Source organism: Ptychodera flava, chromosome 20 (genome assembly GCF_041260155.1).
Source record: "Ptychodera flava strain L36383 chromosome 20, AS_Pfla_20210202, whole genome shotgun sequence".
Lineage (NCBI taxonomy): Eukaryota > Metazoa > Hemichordata > Enteropneusta > Ptychoderidae > Ptychodera > Ptychodera flava.
The window spans coordinates 23,613,743-23,633,902 of NC_091947.1; the positions used below are offsets into that span (position 1 = coordinate 23,613,743).

General features: G+C 38.7%; 1 protein-coding gene across 2 annotated transcripts; it reads right to left on the reverse strand.

Moving 5' to 3' along the window:
• Positions 1-4,227: 4,227 nt before the first annotated feature.
• On the reverse strand, positions 4,228-18,932 carry LOC139120354 (protein Skeletor, isoforms B/C-like). 2 transcript variants are annotated; one of them, XM_070684692.1, is made up of 15 exons: positions 18,153-18,932; positions 15,030-15,179; positions 14,510-14,582; positions 13,442-13,553; positions 13,065-13,227; positions 12,552-12,624; positions 11,865-12,045; positions 10,985-11,221; positions 10,382-10,508; positions 9,952-10,062; positions 8,958-9,137; positions 8,224-8,417; positions 7,030-7,090; positions 6,362-6,519; positions 4,228-6,093 (listed from the first exon to the last, which is right to left on the reverse strand). In XM_070684692.1, exons 1-15 carry the CDS (start codon positions 18,196-18,198, stop codon positions 5,950-5,952), a joined length of 2,010 nt encoding a protein of 669 aa, XP_070540793.1. In that variant the 5' UTR covers positions 18,199-18,932; the 3' UTR covers positions 4,228-5,949. The 2 variants fall into 2 exon arrangements, with proteins under 2 accessions (XP_070540793.1, XP_070540794.1); XM_070684693.1 differs by having other exon boundaries at positions 15,030-15,173; positions 18,153-18,572.
• Between the last annotated feature and the right edge of the window lie 1,228 nt (positions 18,933-20,160).

The following is a 20,160-nucleotide window of genomic DNA, read 5'->3' on the forward strand; positions in this document are numbered from 1 at the left end:
GCATCTCAGTCACTGCAGGCGCCAAAACTCACGCTTGCACCACAGTGGGCAGTTAAAAAGTCCGTCCCCCGGGGTGGGGGTGGGGTAAGGGTGTCTTGGTCTCAGCACAGTTTTCTTATTGCTTTGGTTTATTTCATTTGAATACGTTTGAGTATGCTATGTATTGTTAATAAAGATTTTATACTACCAACTTAGGTGTCTCGCTCTTATCTTAGCACTGGTTTTGTGAAAATTTCTTTTTCTCCTTCAGTTTTTCATGTATTGTCCTTCGACAATTTCACGCGAAGTTTTATCACAGTGTAGCGACTATCATCTGATGCGTTCGATTGACTAAATCCATGAAAGCATAGACCCTCGAGAAAAACGTTTTTCTCGAGGGTCTAAATGACCAAAGCAAGCAAGGGTAAGTTACTAATCTGTGGACGCTGCCACCAGATTATCACCGGATTAACTTTGACAAAGTCAACAACGAACGCACCAGCAAGGGTATATCCTTGTCACAAATCACTTCCAAAACTAAACCACTGCACTATTGTACAGTTTTGTGTACCTTACAAATTTGTTGCAATTTGATTTACTTTTACTCTAAGTGGTATTGCGAGGAATTAGGGTAATCATCACTCGTGAATGTTTTGTAATTTTGCCTAATTTGAATGGTTCTCTATGCTATTTTGTTGGCTGATATTATGAGGGGCAGATAATTTGTGTAGGCTTTGTTTGCAAGCATAGTTCATGCAAACTCTTGTAATTAAAAATTGTATAATTCCAGTATTTATACGTTACAATGACTTGACTATTTGAGAGTTGTGGCTGTGAAAGACATATTAGTCAGCGAAATAACAAACTATAATAACTTATAATTTTCCACATCAATTACAAACAAAGCATTGTCGTAAACCAACAGGTAATGATGTCTTTTTCAAATCCTAAATATGATTAATATCTGTATGAAAATGGAAATTCCATACTTTCTTCTATATTATATATTTAAGCAATAAAGCACACCTAGCGACAGTATACCACGAGATTTTGACCAGTTCACGACATGTATGCACGAGCGATAGCGAGTGCATATATGAAGTGAACTGGTCAAAATCGAGTGGTATACCGTCGCTGGGTGTGATTTATTGCTATTATATCATAACAGTATATTGAAATTCTGGCGTGGAACGTCAAAAACGGATTTTTGCTCAAACTGGAGCTCGCACGTATGCCAGCCGTGGTATATCGCCAATATACGACGATTCTTTTCGCGTCTCGACCAATCAGATCGCTGTATCTGCGCAATCAATATACTTTGATATAATAGGTAATATGCAGAAATTGAAATAATTTGTTGTCAGTGTTGTTTGGTTACTCAAGTCTTCTTGTTATGGGAGGTGAACCAGTAAATTATAAGTACTAAATTTTACCAAAGTTCACCTCGGTATGCACTAATATGCACAAATATGAGGAACATTAGAAATTGTACTAGTTTTTTTGGAAACCATAGACTCATCTTTCCAAGCCGTAGCGAATATATAGCGAATGTTACTGTTCTAGGTTATGGCTGTGAGAGGTTTTGATTCTTGCAGCCGCTCAATCAATTCCAAAAATATCATTGCCAAAGATTCTGTGAATGTATCACTTATGAAACTTATAAGTAATAATTTGTACTTTTTATTAATGTCGGTAGAAATCAGAGTATTGTATGTCATCTTATTGTGTTCCTTATGAAGTCGGTATCTGACATAGCCAAGCTACTGTATAAATAGTCACACACACTAACTCAGACACACTCAGAAAGGCAGAGATTCAGGCAGAAACATACTTTCACTGTAGAGACACTCACAGACAGACTCACCGGACCATTCGCTTATTTGAGATATACTCTGATGTATCAGCGGCTGGGTCGTGAGGTCTAGCCATGGTTTGTATTCAATAAACAAGTTAAAGTTCTACATCATCACTCGTCCGTTTCAGCGTCTTCCTTATATTTTCTCAATGAATTACAACATGAGAAGACAGACAGACAGACAGACGCACATTAACATCAGTACAATATTAGCTCTTATATGTGAACACGAGCTAAAAGTGATTGGGTATAAAATTATATATTTTTGGGGTTATTGTTAATTTCTATAACTTTAAGCGATATACTTAAAGTAATGAGCTGTGGCACCGAACTTTGTATTAAAGTCTTTAGTACCGGTGCCCCAGATGTTCAATACAAAGTAAATCCTGATATGACTCTCTTCTGTCATTCAATCAACAACTGATAGTAATGTGCCCAAAGTACAAGAAGTTATACGTCATTACCTCATCAAATAAATGAAATTACAATAAACTTTAATCGGGAGGAAACTTACATGTACGAACAACAGTACACTGTACTGGGATCGTTTAAATTACTGCGTTTTATCAAAGTGCGAACTTTACTATTGCAAGTAACAAGAAATGTGAGCTGCTTTTTGTCTTTCACCGCCAGTTTTCATCAGAAATTATGTAACTTTGTGTACCAATTGAAACGTTCGTGAAATTACATTTCTTAGTTTGGACTAAAGTCAATGTCAGCCAATGTGGGACGATGTCTTAATTGCTGTATCGGTATGTCTACACTTAATATACTCGTTATAAGGTTATTGTGGGAAAGGAAAGCAAGTTTTTTAATTTCACGACTGTTGGACAAACCCTTAAATAAATATCTGGCTAGGTCTATCCGGCGACACACGTTGAGGCGAAGGAACAGATGTTATTACTGATATGCACTACTTACACACAGCTGTCCGATGTATAAGAGCTAGCATGATCACTTTGAGTTGCAGCCTCACCTCTTGGAAAGGAATGTGTGTGAAGGTTTTCCAGGATTGATCTATTACTTTTGGCATGTAACGAAAACACAAACTCAGGTATATCAAAGTTTTACCATTAGTATGGCGGAAACGCATGTAAAAATTTCGCGTAACCTACAGAGCTAATATGATAATGATAAATAGATTTAAAAACTAAAGTTACTATTGATATGCTTTTCATCCTTCACTTGTTTCTCGCATTCTCCTTCCACTCAAATTCTACCATAGCTGCACTACATGTAAAGAGTAAATTTCAATCGATTTAAAAAATGTTATGTGTTTAGGCTATTTAGTGTATTGGCTGAGAGATCGTATAGAAGTAGAAATCACACATGATCCTTTATGTCATGTAGTATGTTCACCTCTTGCTTCTAGCAAAGTCGGCTGTCTAAGATGATTAAAAAATAACTTTTATCGACACGAAATTGGCGGGCGAACCAGAACAGCCAGTGACATTTAAGTCTATTGCCGCGTCATCAATTCTTGTCCTAGGTGAAGCAAAGCTCTTTGTCCTGCTTTCCATTGTATTCATTTTAATCTCAGACTATCTTCCTTTGTTTTCATCTCAAAACTCAGTTCTCGAGGTAAATGCTGGTATTGAGTATATGCTGTAGACTGCTACTAGATTACGAAACAATTGATCCGATCACCTCCACTATAAGATGATCACTGTAACTTAACAACATTTAAAAATATTTCTGTGATGGCGTTGCAATCCCGCGATCAGCATTTCAATACGTAAGTCACGTGAAGTATTTGGTTATAGATTAATCACAACACTGGCATTCAAAAACGGTAGGCCTACTTTGAATTGCCTCAAAGCATAGACCATTTTAGGTCTATGCTCAAAGGTACTCAAGTGGAAACTCATTCCAGTATCCAGTTTGTCATCTTTGATTATAGCCTTCGGTGTTTAAATATGAGTTTGTTATGCCAAAACGTGGATAGAATTTGACAGACATTGAAATACTGTTAACTCTAATTAACATCTAAGGGCTTGAAGACATTATTCGTCTAGCAATTATGATCAATAAATATCATTTATTAAACCTTTTTCATTACACGTCTTACTTTAGACTAGAAGACCCGCCGGTCGAGGACGCTCTCTACGCTAGGGGAGTGTAGAGAGGTCCTCGAACGACGGATCATTCAGTCTAGTCTTACCTGTGTCGTGTGTGAGCCCATTTGTGTAAGGTAATCCGTCTTTCACCATATACAAGCTGCTTACGAGTTATTTATTTGGTCAGGGCAATAAGCCTGCCTCCCCTCCCGGTTGGTAATCGGTAGAACATACTAATGAAGGGGATTAGGGAGGGCAATTTACAGATATAAACTGTTTTCTTATACAGACATAGCATGGATAAAGTAATAGGCATACAAGCGACGCAGGTAAGGCTTGTATAAAGAAAAGTTTAATACAAGACATTTATTGATCATAATTCAGGACAAATAGTGCCTGCAGCACCCTACGATTAATATAAATCTAATTTACAAAGTCATGCCATAGAAGTTGGAATTTGACCAGAAGCAAGAAATGTGCATAACCCTCTAAAATCGCTAATGGTAAAATTACATAGTACGCAAATGTCACTCGGTAGGAGCATTAATCATCTATAAGAATATTTTATTCTGTCGAATTCAACAGTGCATTAAGCATGATCTTGACATGATCAATGACTTATTCACGAGTTCGTGATGTACATGATAAAAAAGCAGTCTCGAAAATAGTTAATGTTGACCCCCTCCTCCCAAATTTATGATTTACGGTTGCGTAAGGTCGATCGTGCATTAGTCAGTCTCGAATTATGAACTTGCCATCGTCAGTGCTGAAAATCATGTTCGGTTTTCTGTTCTCGTTTGGAACAGGTGGAGTTGGTCGCACCGAGCGAAAGACAATGTGTACTTTTTTCAAGATTTTATAACGACTACTGTGCATTTTGAACCCTGTTACATTCGTGTTTGAACCGAACAGCAAGCTCACTTCTGTTAAAGACACGCTGGAGGAAGATGGGCGATTTCACCCGGACTCTTTTTTGCCAACTTTCGAACAATCTAACGTAATATAAAACGTAAAATGCTAAAAGGTGGTGGAAAAGGTTGAACACAGCTGATTGATAATTTTCAATGCCAAACTTAATTTAGAATGGAGTGTTGAGTTGTAATATTGAATTCAGGACGGAACATTTAAAGAAAATATTTTGCGCTAATTTGGAAGGTTATGACAGAATGTTGAGTTGTAAATTTGCATTCAAAATTCAGAGTATAATGTAGAGTTGTGCAATTGAATTGATCTCAGCGAATAACAAAATGGCAAGCAGTAATTTTGGCATGTATTGGACACCCTAGTGTATCAGAATTGTACATTTGATGAGATAACACCACATTCATTGTTTCTACTATAATTTAGGATAATACCAAAGGTTCCAAAACGTCAAACCCCCAGGAGCACATCAGGTAATAATCTAACTGTAATGACTGATAACAACCAATATGATGTTACTTCATGTGTTCATCAACGTTTGTCGAATTTTCATACGCTAACAGTGACAGGATTTCCCTGAAGGCAAATTAACTGCTGTCAGCAACATCGCAATCCTATTGTCTAGGGCACAACATTTGTCACTAGTCAAAAAGTGTACCATGGTGCAAAGGTGGCAAACCAGGCTGCGATTGACGATTAATTATTCACATCTACAATTCTAACTCACACGGAAATCCAATATGGTTGCATGTCTTGGCTTGAGATATGACAACGTTAACTTATAAAACTTATAGATATCAAAGCTTCAATTTCTGAGTACTATATTTCTTTCATATTCATATAACTCTTTTAAACTTTTAGTCATAAACTGTGAGTGAAATTGAAACAAAACTGATCTTTTCTAAAAAGCGATAATTAATCAGTTGCTTTTGTGGATTACATATTATTTTTACTGTAAGATAATGGGAATTGATGATCATAAGCAGGTAAATTTTGATCATTATGATTGCTAATTGGTCATCATACATGTGTAAATGTTATACAATAGATTCCTGCATGAACTAATATACGTCTCTACAGAAGCAGCGTCATCCTTTTACGATGAGAGAGGAAGTCCTTGGTGTGCATACTTGCAGACTAAAGTTTGTCTTGATAAATATACAGAAGCGAGCAAACGAACAACAAACACGTAACTGTGAAGTCAGCGCTGGAAAGGTTGGAGGCACTTGAAAAAGTGTTGACGACTTCGATCTTCCATCCCAGGTACTGATGAGTGTAGCACTGTAGGGGTACAGAAACAAAGAGAAAACTGTCATTAGCGTTTTACTAGATTAAAATAAAAATATTTATGTGGCGAGGTTTAGTATGGGGCCCGTGAGAGTTTTGCGATGTGATCCAGCAGCAGCCGACATATTAATGGATATTATAAAGCATTGTATAAAAGATGGTACATGTAATAATCAACATCATCATCATCAACAATTTATTAGAAAAGTCGTGTTTTTTGAGTGACATCCTTACTGAAAATGTATCGGATTCTGATCATTACCTGATAATAATAGGTGCCCGTTTCAGTTGGAGTCCATCGCAAGACAGATGAGTTGCCGTCTTTGCAATTCAGTGTCAGGGTTTTGAAGTAATCGTCGAACGTCTCTGACTCCTCAGCACGGTCCACTCCTTTGGATTCATATTCGCAGTAGCGACCCGCTGTAAAAGAAAGTACGTCACTATCAGTGGATGCAGCATGGAACGGTAATGTATGTTTCATACATGCAAACATACTGATGAGCATTGCATGCATTTAATAGATGACTAAGGATCTAATTTCATTGCAACAAAGTTCATTTAGTATCCTCACAGTAAATTGCAATTTTTTCAAAATTTATATTAAAATGAAATGGTTGCCATCAGAAAAAAATACTGAACTTCTGAATCTTCGTTTATCCACTGTGTTTGTACATATTTATATCAAATATCGGCAAGTTTGTGACTCTAGTGTATCGTTGCAAGATAGGTGTTATCGACTTTCTGCAAGGGGGCTTATATTACTTGTGATAAATAGTCGCAAAAATTACATCATCTCCCATGTGTTTCGAATACAGTATTAACATAACTTAAACGTCGCTTTCTTCGGATTGAACCGTGAATTAAATGTCAATAAATGAGTGAACAATGAAATCAACTTCAAATCTAAACACATTTTCAAGAAATCTTTACCTGCGGTAGGGTATGCTTGCCCAGCACCGTCAAATTCTACACCAGCAACAAGGTTGATGCCCTTTAAAGAAACAACACAAGAAAATCTAAATCTTGGCACTTATAAGATAGCATGCGCTTTGCTCAAACTTTCGTCAAGGATTTTTAAACTATCCTCTTTCAAAATCAAGAATAAAAATTGAGCGTCACCGTGCAAATTGTGATACTACAGAAATAAATTACCCGAGATTTACCGATATGTGAAATTCGAAATGACCGCCACCCCTGTTAGCTCTATGGAGAAAAATAAACTTTTCGATTTTCGATTTTCGAAAAACTAAGACGGTGAAAAGTTTTCTTACACCAAGAGCTTTAAAATGAACCCCCATAAGTGGTAGATCAGGAAAGAATTGTAAAAGTTTGACAGTCCGAATATCTGTACCCGAGACGCAATTCTACAAAAAAATTTGCCAATCAGTATGTTTTGAAATATGTTGTACTTAGCCGTAATGGCGCCCTACTCTTACTGATTACTTACAGGGCAAATCACCTGAACAAAAACTGGTCTAACTCATGGTTGGGTTAAAGAATAAAACATATCACGTCAAGTTTCAGAAAACTATTGGAATAACAGTACGTGCGGGGCATTTTCAGAAGCCGATTATTGATCAGTTGAATGCTTCAAACATAGTCGGCACACCTCTGTGACGAAGTTATCACCTTTCTTAGATATCGTTTAGGCCTATCTAAATACCAGTTATTCAACTTACATGTAATTAAATATCTTCAAAACTAAGCTTATCAAAATAAGGCATACTGTATACACACTGTTCGGATCTGGGCTAATATTCTCAAGAGAGCCTAAACGTTGTGTTGTGACCCTGAACATATATCATGATGACTTGTAAATTTTATGTACGTCTGTCACATCCAGCAAAATTTTCCTCGAATGAAACAGGCATGACGATGTTTGCTCTTAAAGGGGTAGCTCTCAATCCCTGGTTTCGGATTCGCTCTTGTTGACATTGAGTACTTATATGGTCATAGTCCTTTCTTTTCTATTGAAATTTTTATCAAGTCAGTCAATTTGCTTTTAGATAAAAGTGATAAATGCCCCTTTTAACGAGAAACACAGAACACCGAAATCACACTACATATCTGTAAGTCCAGGCTCCATTTCAACTTTTCTTGATGATATAGCATGGCAATACTTACCCGTCTTTCCGCTGTACTTTTCTGGATGTAACCGCCAATAGGATCGTCCGTAATGTAGAATGGATGATACTGGGCGGTGTTACTGTCATCATCTCCACCTTCAACAATAAAAGTGTAATTATGTCCAACGAGGAGTTCTAGAACAGGAATGAGTTTCCCGTTGATGTACCAGGCAATACCCCATGACACTTGATCTGTAAAGAAAGAAGGAGGGAGGTTATCAAATACAGTCGAATCGCCAATAACGGTCACGTGATTGGGGGGCGATACACTGACAATGATATATATATTCTCAACCCTTTTAACTCAATACCAGCACATCTAGATACACAGCATTAGAAATTGTACACTTGTTTATTAATTTGGTCTTTCTTTCGTCAGATGAGTTTTCAGTTCAATCACAGACTGCTGTTGGTTATTACTGTGAGCATAGACTCTCGAGAAAAACATTTTTCTCGAGGGTCTATGCTGTGAGTAAAGAAACGAACAGGGTGTTACGCAGGGTCATCACAACAATAGTGGGTTGTTGACGTTTCTGGAAGGTAAAAATACAAGGTACTCGGCCGAGACGAATTTACTGAATTTCTTGGTACATTTTGAATCAGTGGACACTGGTGCAAACTTCCCAAAACGGGCAAACAGCAAAGGCATTAGTTTGTGTTCCTTTTTGTAAATTTCGTTGACATTCTGTATTCTATGGTAAATAGTTTGTTCATTCTCTCCTCTTGAATTACCTGTAATTGCAGCATACCCTCTCCTGCCACCGGCTTGGCCAATTCTTGCAGTAAATTCGGTGTTTCTTTCATCTCCTCTGATGCGTATTTGATCCCACGCCCTCACTGGTGGCAGGGTACTTATTGTGAATGGCGGGCAATTGTTCGACGCCTGTCGACCGAAATGCACTTTAACGGCGCCTGCAAAATATTAACAATTACAATGTGAATAAGGGAAACTGGTTCAACCTGCAAATCTATTCAAATCAGAACAAACTACAGATTACTCGGAGATGACTGCGCTTTTATCAAGACCACGGTCGCTTGTGAATCGATACACGGCGGCCGCAGTGTGGCCTACTTTTCTCATTCATACCACAAGCCCGGCCGTCGTGTATCGATTCACAAGTAACTGTGATCAACTCCTTCTGATGAGTTACTAGCAACTAAGTGGCTACAGCACATAACAGTCATGAGTTCATTAAATGATACCCCGTGCGAACTTAATCCAATATTATTGGATTAAATCTAGCAACATATTTATACAATGATTGCAATTTCAAAAGAAGACAAAAGACAGAAACACCTCATAATCTTCTTAACACCTCAGCTAATCCCTATCCCGGGCCTTTCGAGCCGGGCTTGACTGAACATTGTTTGAGTATGCGAATCAACCGATAATGAGTCATCCTGAATGGAGAAATCAATCGGCCTCAAAATTACCGAGATTCATGAATAAAGATCGATAGTAATAAAGGAGACTGTGATTTCAGTTAGTTTCATTTTACTATCCCTCTGAATTCCCTCCAAATGAACCTCTTTATATCCACAATACATCTTTCAACTTCCGACAGTCCACGATAAAAATGAAAAGACAACTTCTATCATAAAATTTATCACACCAAATTTCCTGAACTCATATCTATCACACCATATTTCCTCAACCTCGCTCCGATCCTGTTTGCGGCTCATGTTGGGCCACGTGACATAAAAGTTTAGCAAATCCTGGACTTACTTGTTGGGATTGTATGATGTTTAGCTGCCACCCCGTTGCTGTTGATGAATCCAAGTGCCCATGCAACATATACTTCTCGGTCAGTGCGGATTGTTTTATCCTTGGAATCACCTTCAGAAGATAAAAATATAGAAATTTTGAATTCCTTGAGTGGGTTCTTAACAAGTTCTAGACACCTTCAAGTTGGAACTTGCAAGCTATAGGGTCTCGAACTTGCAATTATATATTGTGGTGAAACGGGATTTATCTCATTTACGAATGCCGTTAGTTTCCATCCTTGAATTTTAATAATTTCTGAGAGAAAACCATCAAATCTGAACATAGTAGATGAGACGGACCAAGGTGTCTGATCGGTTTGATTATTGTGCGGTGGGAAAGTCACCCGTCCGCCCACCATGAAGCGCCCTCACAGCCATGTTTCCATACATACCTGTGTTGAGCATTCTTCTGAATCCAATCCGTACAATGCCATTTTCTATCATGGACCGAATGTTTGTCACATCATCTCGTGCGCCTGACACTTCAGTATCTGGACATGCCCCGGAACCCTGGCTACACTGATGATGACATGAAGGAAACATACAGAGAGTATTGAAAAGCCTGTTCATCTCAATATTTTACAAATATTGCAGAGCCACTTTGCTTTCTTCTGACTGTAAAGGAGAAGTGGGGGTTCACGCATTCTTTCCAGTTCTAATGCTGTGGAAATATATATATATATATATATATATATATATATATATATATATATATATATATATATATATATATATATATATATATATATATTTGTATGTATATGTATGTATATATATGGGTAATCGCTTGAATAATTTAATACGTAACGGCCAATTATTGAATATTAGCTCAATCTAAAATTAGTTTTGAAGGTCAACACAAATAAATATCACTGCTAATCTTACGTCATGCTTCACTCATGTAAGAATTTCAAAACAACGCACCAAAAACTGTAATTTTCAGCTTTGCTTCTTCGGGCCTATGTGATCTCATATACTGTTCGAAGTGCACATACCTGACCATAGTCATTCAAGTCATAATCCACAGCCTTTATGCCTGCCGTTCTGTCATTCCACGTCACCGTGACGTCAGCGCCAATCATAGCCGTTGTACTGTCCGAGCCACTGATCCCAAATGCCATGTACTCGTCGATGTCGACCTGACCACTCAGCTCAAAATCGATGTAATCGTCTCCGAGAGTCCAACTTACATGGTACCTATCGTTCATCACTTCACAGTTTTCGTATACTTCCTGGCATTGTAAAAGTAAAAGTATGATATTAAATCCGTTCACACTGCACATTCGGAATCCAACATTTCCGTTCTTTGCGGCAGAATAACTACGCCATCAACGTCATGATATGGTGACATAACGAACGATCACCTCTCTCCTAATGCATGGACAGAGTACAAGGTATCTCTGTTTTGCGGGTCACTTTGTGAAGATTGCCTGGTTAAAGTTTCGAGATTCTGTTCATAAATATTGCACGTAATATTGAGGAAACTACAGCGTAGAGTATCATGAATTTTCATACGTACAATAGTAAACATTGTGTTCATGAAATGTCATCGAAAATGAGAAGATCGAGATCACCCTGTTCTGATTCAAAAGAATGCGTTTGTTATTATTTCTTTAAAGTACTTTCAGGCCCAATATAGAACAAGAAACATTGTGATGCATCGGGTCATTGTATGAGTAATATTTGTGTCAAATTGCATGGTCCTTTATCCCTTCCTATGAGGTATAGTCTGTTTTTCAGGAACAACCATTGTGACCCACGTGCAATAGACGAATCAGGTATCATTGAGAAATTATACAGGTGAATAACTTTCGTCAACATCATAAAAAACTGAAGACGGGATTCATAATATGCTGATATAAGTGAACAGTTTACCTCTGGTTGCATGTCTACTATGTATGGAGGGATGTTCAAATTATCGGGAATCAAAACATGGCCGAAATTCTGCACTGCACGAACACACCACATTGACAACCAATCGATGTCGAAAACAGTCAAATCACCAGCCATCTGGATTGTCACTGTTTTGCCATTGTAACCCCTCAGAGGCCGAGTGCTGGGCAAGTTAATAGAAACGAAAACGAAAGTAAGAAAGAAAATTAGGGACGCAAATGACAAGGGAAGACAAACTATGAAACGCAGGCTTTTTGCTCATCCGGCATCTGCGTAATTACATGTTAAACTCCGCAAATTGGCTCCCAAGGCAGAAATCGTGTAATTCAATACAGGCGTTTACAGCTATACGTGCCTCATCATGTCAGTGGTTGTGGAATTTAAGGCTAAGCTTCGCATCGCATTTGAGTATTTATTTCACAGTCGTGAACAGATACTGAAAGATTGCGGTATATTCTCGGCCAGCGAGAATAGCCTAATCTCCACCACTGGGGGCGTGATGTAGTTCGGAAATTTCAGATGGTGATGTGAATAAAAGTGCCAATATATTTATGTCGAAATTCTCCTGCACACTATCGGATGGGCCACCATTTAGAACAGAGATCTAAAATATAGTTAAAGATTTGTAAAAACGAATAGAAAATGCGATGTTTCGAGTGAACTACTAACCTCCCATTTTCGTCAGGTACTTTTATTCCGTTACTATGTGGCTGTGATCCAGTGCCAACCCAAAAATACGCATCTACAAGGAGATACAAATTTAACGTGAATTATGGATGGCAATTTTATGATACGCAATCCAAGGCTATCACTTGAAATGACGCTCAATACGCTCTGCATTGCTCGGCAACGAGTGACAACTTGGAGTCGCTGGTCGACTTATTTTGACAACGGTTAATATATCGGTTCTATGTACTTTGTATTATCCGTGTTCAGGAAGTGCCTCACGATTCAAGACTCGTTTTGTAACAAGGAAACAGAGCGAAATATCAATCTTTCTGCCTCCAGAGAAGTACAAAGGTATCAATTTTTATGTAAAATTTGTTGTTAAAATGAGTCATTTACTAAGAATGTACAGCGCTTAAGCTTCCTTGCCGTTTTCTTTCAACCGTTCTATCTTTTTCGTACATTTTCCCGCTTAATTTCAATAATCAAATTGCCAAAGAAAGCAAAACATATTACCTGGCCCGTTTCCATCGTAGTGCAAGTTTTCGATACGGAATGTCTTTGCGTCGACGATGTACGGATGACCCCTGAGACCATGGGCAAGTCGCGAAAATTCCCCGAGATCGTGTTCCGATGGCGCCACAAAGCCACTCGGGAAATTCACGTGACCAAAATCAGCCTATGAATGGTGAGAAGAAGATACAGTTTCTATTCAATGTCAACGTATTATAAAGATGTACTACAGGTGCGACTTTAAAGACGTAAGGCTCTGACTTTTTCGATATCCAGGTCAAAATTCTTTATAATTTTGCCAACTCAAATAAACTAGTTAATTGTAAAACGTGACGTCATAAACTGCTTTCCAAGTTTCTGAAAGTGGCCGTAAATCTTACCCTAAATTGTCGGCACCATATTGATAACCATTTGTAATCTGATATTGTGGTTTCTCCGGGTAGCCTAATAGTTATATCACGATTCGAATAGCCGCTGAGTGGAGTAGAGACTCTGCAAACAAATAGGCAAGATTAGCAAGGACCGTGCCGTGTTTTGTAGAACAGAGTGTTGTGTATTTGATATCCTCTGTGTTTGATTAATCGTATTTTAGTTTTCACCGGTGCCTGACCCGTGGGATAATTCACCATCATTAAAGCTCCCATTAATAGATGTAAATTATGATGTAAGCTTATTATGATTGCTATTTCTATAAGGTACAGTATATTTCCACTCCAAAAATCGTGCATATGGCCAAGTGTTCAATGTGTCAGCATAGTGTGTATTTCAGTGTATTTCCAATGTTATAGTTGACAACTGAAGTTTAATCTGGAGTAGAATTCTTTTTTCAACAACAACAAATATTGTACACAACATCGTTGTGTCTGCAAGCCCGGTAGTACTAGGGAATTCAATATACTTTGAAGAGAAGAAGTATAAATGTGTTTTCTAAATCCAAAGTAATAAAAATATTATCAAAAGTTACTGCTAATGTTCTATAAGAACAGGGGAAGCCGGTAAGCCGTGTCAATCTAGTTTTGTGTCACTTCTACTGAGCTCTATAACGTTGGCTCACAGCGACTCTCATTCCTGCAGCGTGTGTGGTAGGGCTTTTCGGCTATTAGACTACCAACACCGTCCTTGCAGACGTAACGAAAAGGAATCATCGAGTTATCATGGAGATGAAACATCAAGTGTGTCAACAGAAAATTTTATTTGTTTATTTATTATTTAATTATTCAAATTTTCGTGACTTAAAAATTTCCATCACGATTACAAACGATAAAAGCGTCACCGTGCCTAAAATTCATGTTCTGTGATGCAAAATCAATGTCCTTGAGAACCATTTGTAGTCAATCGAGATCATTTGACCCAGTGAAGAACTTGTCACGGTCTTTCCATGTAGTGGTTTGTACATAAATAAAACCGATAAAGAGAAGTACAACAATACATTTTGCCTGTAGACTTACCTGCCTCGCTCATCCGGGACAATCACACCTGTTGGACTGGGACTATCTGTGTCGCCAACCCAGAAGAAGGCGTCTGCAACAAGCATGTGATATAAAATTGAATAAAAAGTGGGTTGCTGTGAAATTTGAATTAGGTTGTTGGAAATTTGTATTAGGCATACTGTCCGTAACTAAATGACACGAAAAATGTAGCGATACTGTCAAGTTGCTCCTTGGTAAGATTAGTAGTTTTGGAATTCATTTTAAAAATTCCGCAGCTTAATTTTGCATGGTAGTAGGGCCATGGTCCGCTGAGTCCAAGTCGACCAATTTGCGCTCTCTCTCTCTCTCTCTCTCTCTCTCTCTCTCTCTCTCTCTCTCTCTCTCTCTCTCTCTCTCTCATATTAAAATTTCTGCATATGAAAGAGAAGTACGAGGGTATGCATGTGGCGCAGTCGTGAGCGAAGTTAAGAGCCTGAACACAAAAAATTGAACTTTTTCCGGGTTCACCACGCCGACAGGTTTATATCAAATTACTAACCTGGAGCTGCTCCGTCGTAATTAAACCCTATAATTCGAAGTCGGCGATTATCCACAGCGTAAACCGTACCAGACACGCCGTGGTCCAATGTCGTAAAAGAGGCGATGAGTTTTCCGTGGTACGGACTTGCTGCCAATATTAACTCTGAAACTAAAAATAAAGCATGACATATTTCATCGCTAACGCGAAGATTTCGTGTACACACGTGCTAACGCAATTTAAGTTTACTTTTCAATAAAGGAAATTGTCGGCAGGAACAGGAACTCTTGAACTGACAAAACTTTATTAAATTCCTCTAAAGCCAACAAAAAATAAGCTGAAGCACAACCTCAAAAATATATCCATTTACATTGTGAAATAGCTGACAGTGATAAAACCCAGATGCCTTTAGAATAAACAGTGACATTGTTTGTGTCAACTGTTATTGTCGACATAAGTCAATTACATTTGACAGACATGTTACTCTCTGACTACAGACAGAACGGAAATAAGGAATCAATATCATAAAATCAGACTATGGGCTAACTCCCAACGGTACCGGGCCGGTGTCTACCATAGCTCTGCTACCTCAAGGTGCTACATACGTAACACGTTTTTCTCTTTGTGGAAGATAATGCGCTAAACCTAAGGAAAGACAAGTGCCTCTCAAAGCGTTCCTCGCGGGGGATAAACCGTTATTAGTCATAGCAAGAGTGTAAAAACATAATCAATTTATGGTAATGAATACTGTTGGTATCATTATATTTGGAGAGACTGCCGAGGCAGTACTGTACCGCGCATTAAGTTACTATGCAGTGCCACAGCTACAAGTTGACAATATGGTGCTGCAAGTGCGTGAATTTGGCATAAATACTGATCATCGTTCAGGATTCCAATGCAGTTTGGTACTTTTGTAACTATACAATAATGATGAAAATATTAAATTTTTATCAACAGTATTCATAATCATATATTTTTTTTAATTCTTGCTTTGACTTATGACGCCTTATCTCCTACTGGCGGTCCTTGTTGCCAGTGCTAAAATCAGTTACAGGTCGACGATAGTGTCCTTGATAGACAATACATACTGTTCGTAGATCGTGTATATATGGCATATATTACTTTAGTCTCCACAATCATCGGATAGACAGCTCACGGTGTAGGGATACAGAGTAACCGTGGGGTTACAGCTGAGTCGTCTAATTTTCTTTGCTTCGTGGCTAATTTCCAGAGTTTCTCAGCGTTACTTTGTGGACGGACCGTGCTGGCGACTAGTTTTGACAGTACCTACATGGATTATGGTAATTCGGAAGTTGGACAAAATATAACGACTTACTGAATTGGATTAAGTTTCACTGCAGACTTTCAATTATCTCCGTTGTATACGTCAGTGACATGGAAGGGCCGGACTAGGCAGTTTTGTTTCAATTTTTCGTGGATCTTAGTAAGGTGTTTGATTTAGTATATTTTTCAGACTGAGCAGAAGCTTTGGGCAACGTACAAGAGAAACTTTCCGAACGAAAGTCAGTATCCTGAAACGCGCGCAATTAAAATTTTAGTATCAATGCCTAGCGTGTTAAGACATGATCTTGTGGATCCGACGACGGAGGTTTGAACTGGTCATATTATGGCCTAGGTGTTGACACTTGATAAGGGGTTTTGAAACTGTTTTTTGTTTGACTGTCATAAACAGTGCATTTTAATAGGCGTCGCATCTCAGATGTAACATGGAGGTAGTAAGCCAGCGTGTTTTTACACGAACTACATCTGTAACAGAGCTGTGACGTGGCCGCAACCGGTAGCAACAGATAGGTCTGCATGCAGAGATAAGTGATTCGGAACTGCAGTTGTCTGGGCGCCGGGCATAGACTGTGGTCTCGCGTCTGTAAGGTAACGGATGGCAGTCCCTCTCAGTGGATCGAGCCCGAGCGTTTTGTTCACGATGTCATAGCAATTCTATTGTCCATGGTCTTTCGTGCAAGACCATGGACAGAGAATCGTGACCGCCTATGGCAAAAACTAACAAGAGCTTCCAAACACTGCGACCTGTGATCGAGACATCACACTCCCTACCTAAGCCGTATACATTGAAATATTATGATCAACTCGACCTAGACGCCTCATCCTTGCCAACATGTTGTAATGATATACCATACCAGGTGGGCTGCGCATCCATTTTAGTGGCAAAGACCAAACATGGAGCTATATTACTCACACCAAACACGGAAGAGCACAGATACGTGATCGAAGCAAACACCCACGCTCGAATGCAGCTGCTTGAAGTGGCATTTGTGATATATGACCCATAGAGGGCTTTGTGACTTAATACTTGCATGCCATTCATAGCACGCAATACGTCATTTATGGACGTACCTCAAGTGTGTCCATGCTGATACTCATATTAGAAAGTTGATCTGCTACCTGCATGGTGTTAAAGCCAGGTCACAGGTTCACAAAAATGTGAAAATGCACTGCTTTTTTCTCGTTTGGAATAAGTACACATGGGAGAAAATTAAATGTACACACGCATGGGCCAGAAAAAGTCATATCTTTAACTTTACGCATATGTACTTACATAAGGAACGGAACCCGATTTACACTATTATAGTTCGTACATTCATGGACGTTATTATGTCTATGGTTTAGGCATGGGTGTATTTGCCAGTACGAGCATACGAAGTGCGAAAATGAAGCATTGTTACTCTCGATGAATGAGCTGCAAAACGGAACGCCTTGACCATGCAGGTAAACTAACCCTTCCATGGCCTCGACCTGTCGTTCAAAGCTAAGTGACAGCCTAGTTCATTTTATGCGTTTAAAGTGCCGGAAATTTACACGTACGAAAACGAACAGACAAAAATCAAGTACATGTGTATGTCTAAACTCACTCGTTTCGAATACTAGTCCCTCCATGACATTTTCAGAGTGGGTTGTGTTTCGAACGAAACCATTGTCTGTCTCGTATTGAAAAACACAGAACAATAGACAAATGTATAGAAGCCAAGTCACAAGCTTTTAGTTATATCACGGAGGCAATAGGCAGATATATTAGCAGTCGCTTTCGCATTCGAGAACGAGCGAGAGCTTAGATGCACTCAGGCGAAAAAGTGATTATAAGCGACGACTGGTTGTATTATAACTCACCTGTGGCGAAACAACACAGCAAAACAAACAGCGAACGATTTGCCATTCTGCCGAGGAAACCTCGTAGTCGACGAGCGGAGAAGCTATGGCAAACTGAAAGGTCACACAGAAAAGATCTTACTGCGAACTCAGAAGTCTTCCAATATATTTTTAAAATATCGCGGGATTCGACCACCGTGCTACCGATGATAAATTTACACAAGTACTACACGGAAAGTACCAAGGGCTTTGTCCACGTCTGTACACCTCACGGGATAGCCGAGTATAGGGGGCCTAACATCTAGGCCTACCTCTCAGTATTGCTACGCCTCCGATTGACAGCACACATGTTGGTTGGTTTTTGTTTCTCCGATTTCACTTCCGTGCTATGTTGTGCCGATTACAGTCATGCGCCATTGGCATTGTTTGTATGTTAGATATGTAAAAGTTGATCGATTGGCACAGGATATCATGTCATTATTTCCTGGAACTTTCACTATTCTACCGTTGAGGTCGCTATGATGTGACCTTGGGTAACTACCAACGTACATTTCTGCATTGTTGTGTTGAGCAGGTAAACATCACCGGAATTCCCCACTTTAGTTACCTCGTTTCCCCAAGGCGTATCAATCGCAGTCTCCTTAACATTCGCAAAGTTGCTATGGGGTTTAGGTTAGTCTTGTTGACGCATGGGGATAGAACCGTCTTACATGAACACTACGTATACGAACGCCCATAGCCATACTGATAAATCTTCTACTTCCTGCTTACGCCACACACTTTCCTTTATTTTTTTTTTTTTTGTATTTTTGGTTGCTTGTTATTTTGGTCACTATCGTTTGTGGTTTACGCGCCGAACGCCCAATTGACGTGTGTATTTTTAAGAAGTCAGTCGGACATTCACCGTGTATCTAACCACAAACGACTGTAACTTGGGTTGGCTGATTTCAACTATGTTCGCTGAATTCTGTACTGCATTGCCTCTTTGGCTCACTATCAAACAAACATTTCATTTTCACATAGACTTAGATTACCCTACGAAAACTGCATTTTGAATATCGCCAGACTACTAAATAGGCCAGAATGGCCAATATCACACGGAGAGATACAAATAGAGACTCGTATGAATGTGAATGCAGCAGATAGAAAATGCCCCATTTGTCAAGACCAACAAGGAGTGGGGGATGAAGTACATTTTCTGCTTACATGTAGATTTTAAAACACTACTCAGACATCAGGAATCAGTTCGTCAATATGTTTCCAACAGGCTGACTCATTTCAAACTTTAGTGAACGTCTCGACAAGGACTTACATACAGACATCAAATAATTTAGGCAAATACATTCACATAGCTACGTAAAATGAGAGAACAAGTTGCAAAACAATACACAAATCCGCTCCCTTTACCAAAATATGAAACTTCACGTAATTATAGTTATTCACATATGTATCAAATATTCACATATTTGCATACTTTCGTATACACATAAAGTTACTTACTTTTCTTGATGTCTACATTTTTGGGAAATGTCTTATAAGAGACATTACCAAACATGTAGTTTATGAGACCTTTATTGTGATTTAAATTCGGGTTCCCTTAAGGGGATGACATTTCAATAAACGATTACATCATCAACAGTGCACATTTGCAGTCCTAGGAAACAGCATGGACGTCTAAGCGCTTCTACTACCATGGCACTGACCGCTGCTCCCGGGTGTGGGAGCAACTTTAACTTCAATAAATGTTATAATCTCTATAAATATAACACCAATCTTATGAGTAATTGTTATAAAATACGGTAAGTTTTCACTCGGGTTCGAACTCACAATATACGGCAGCACCCGTAATTGTTATATCGCCCATAAATGTAACAAAAATAAAACATGTAATAGAAACACTATCCAAAATTGTAATAAACGTTAACCATAAATGTGATAAATAAAACACCAATAAATGTAATACTTATCAACCATAAATGTAACATAACTATATTGTCATCGCAATTGAAGAATTAGCCCTTACATATTT

Excerpts from the sequence above, each read along its gene's own strand:
- LOC139120354 (XM_070684692.1), bottom strand. The coding sequence starts at position 18,198 with ATGGCAAATCGTTCGCTGTTTGTTTTGCTGTGTTGTTTCGCCACAG. Across the intron at positions 15,180-18,152 it reads GCTGTGTTGTTTCGCCACAG|TTTCAGAGTTAATATTGGCA; the intron begins GTGAGTTATAAT and ends CTTTATTTTTAG. Across the intron at positions 13,554-14,509 it reads GTCCCGGATGAGCGAGGCAG|AGTCTCTACTCCACTCAGCG; the intron begins GTAAGTCTACAG and ends ATTTGTTTGCAG.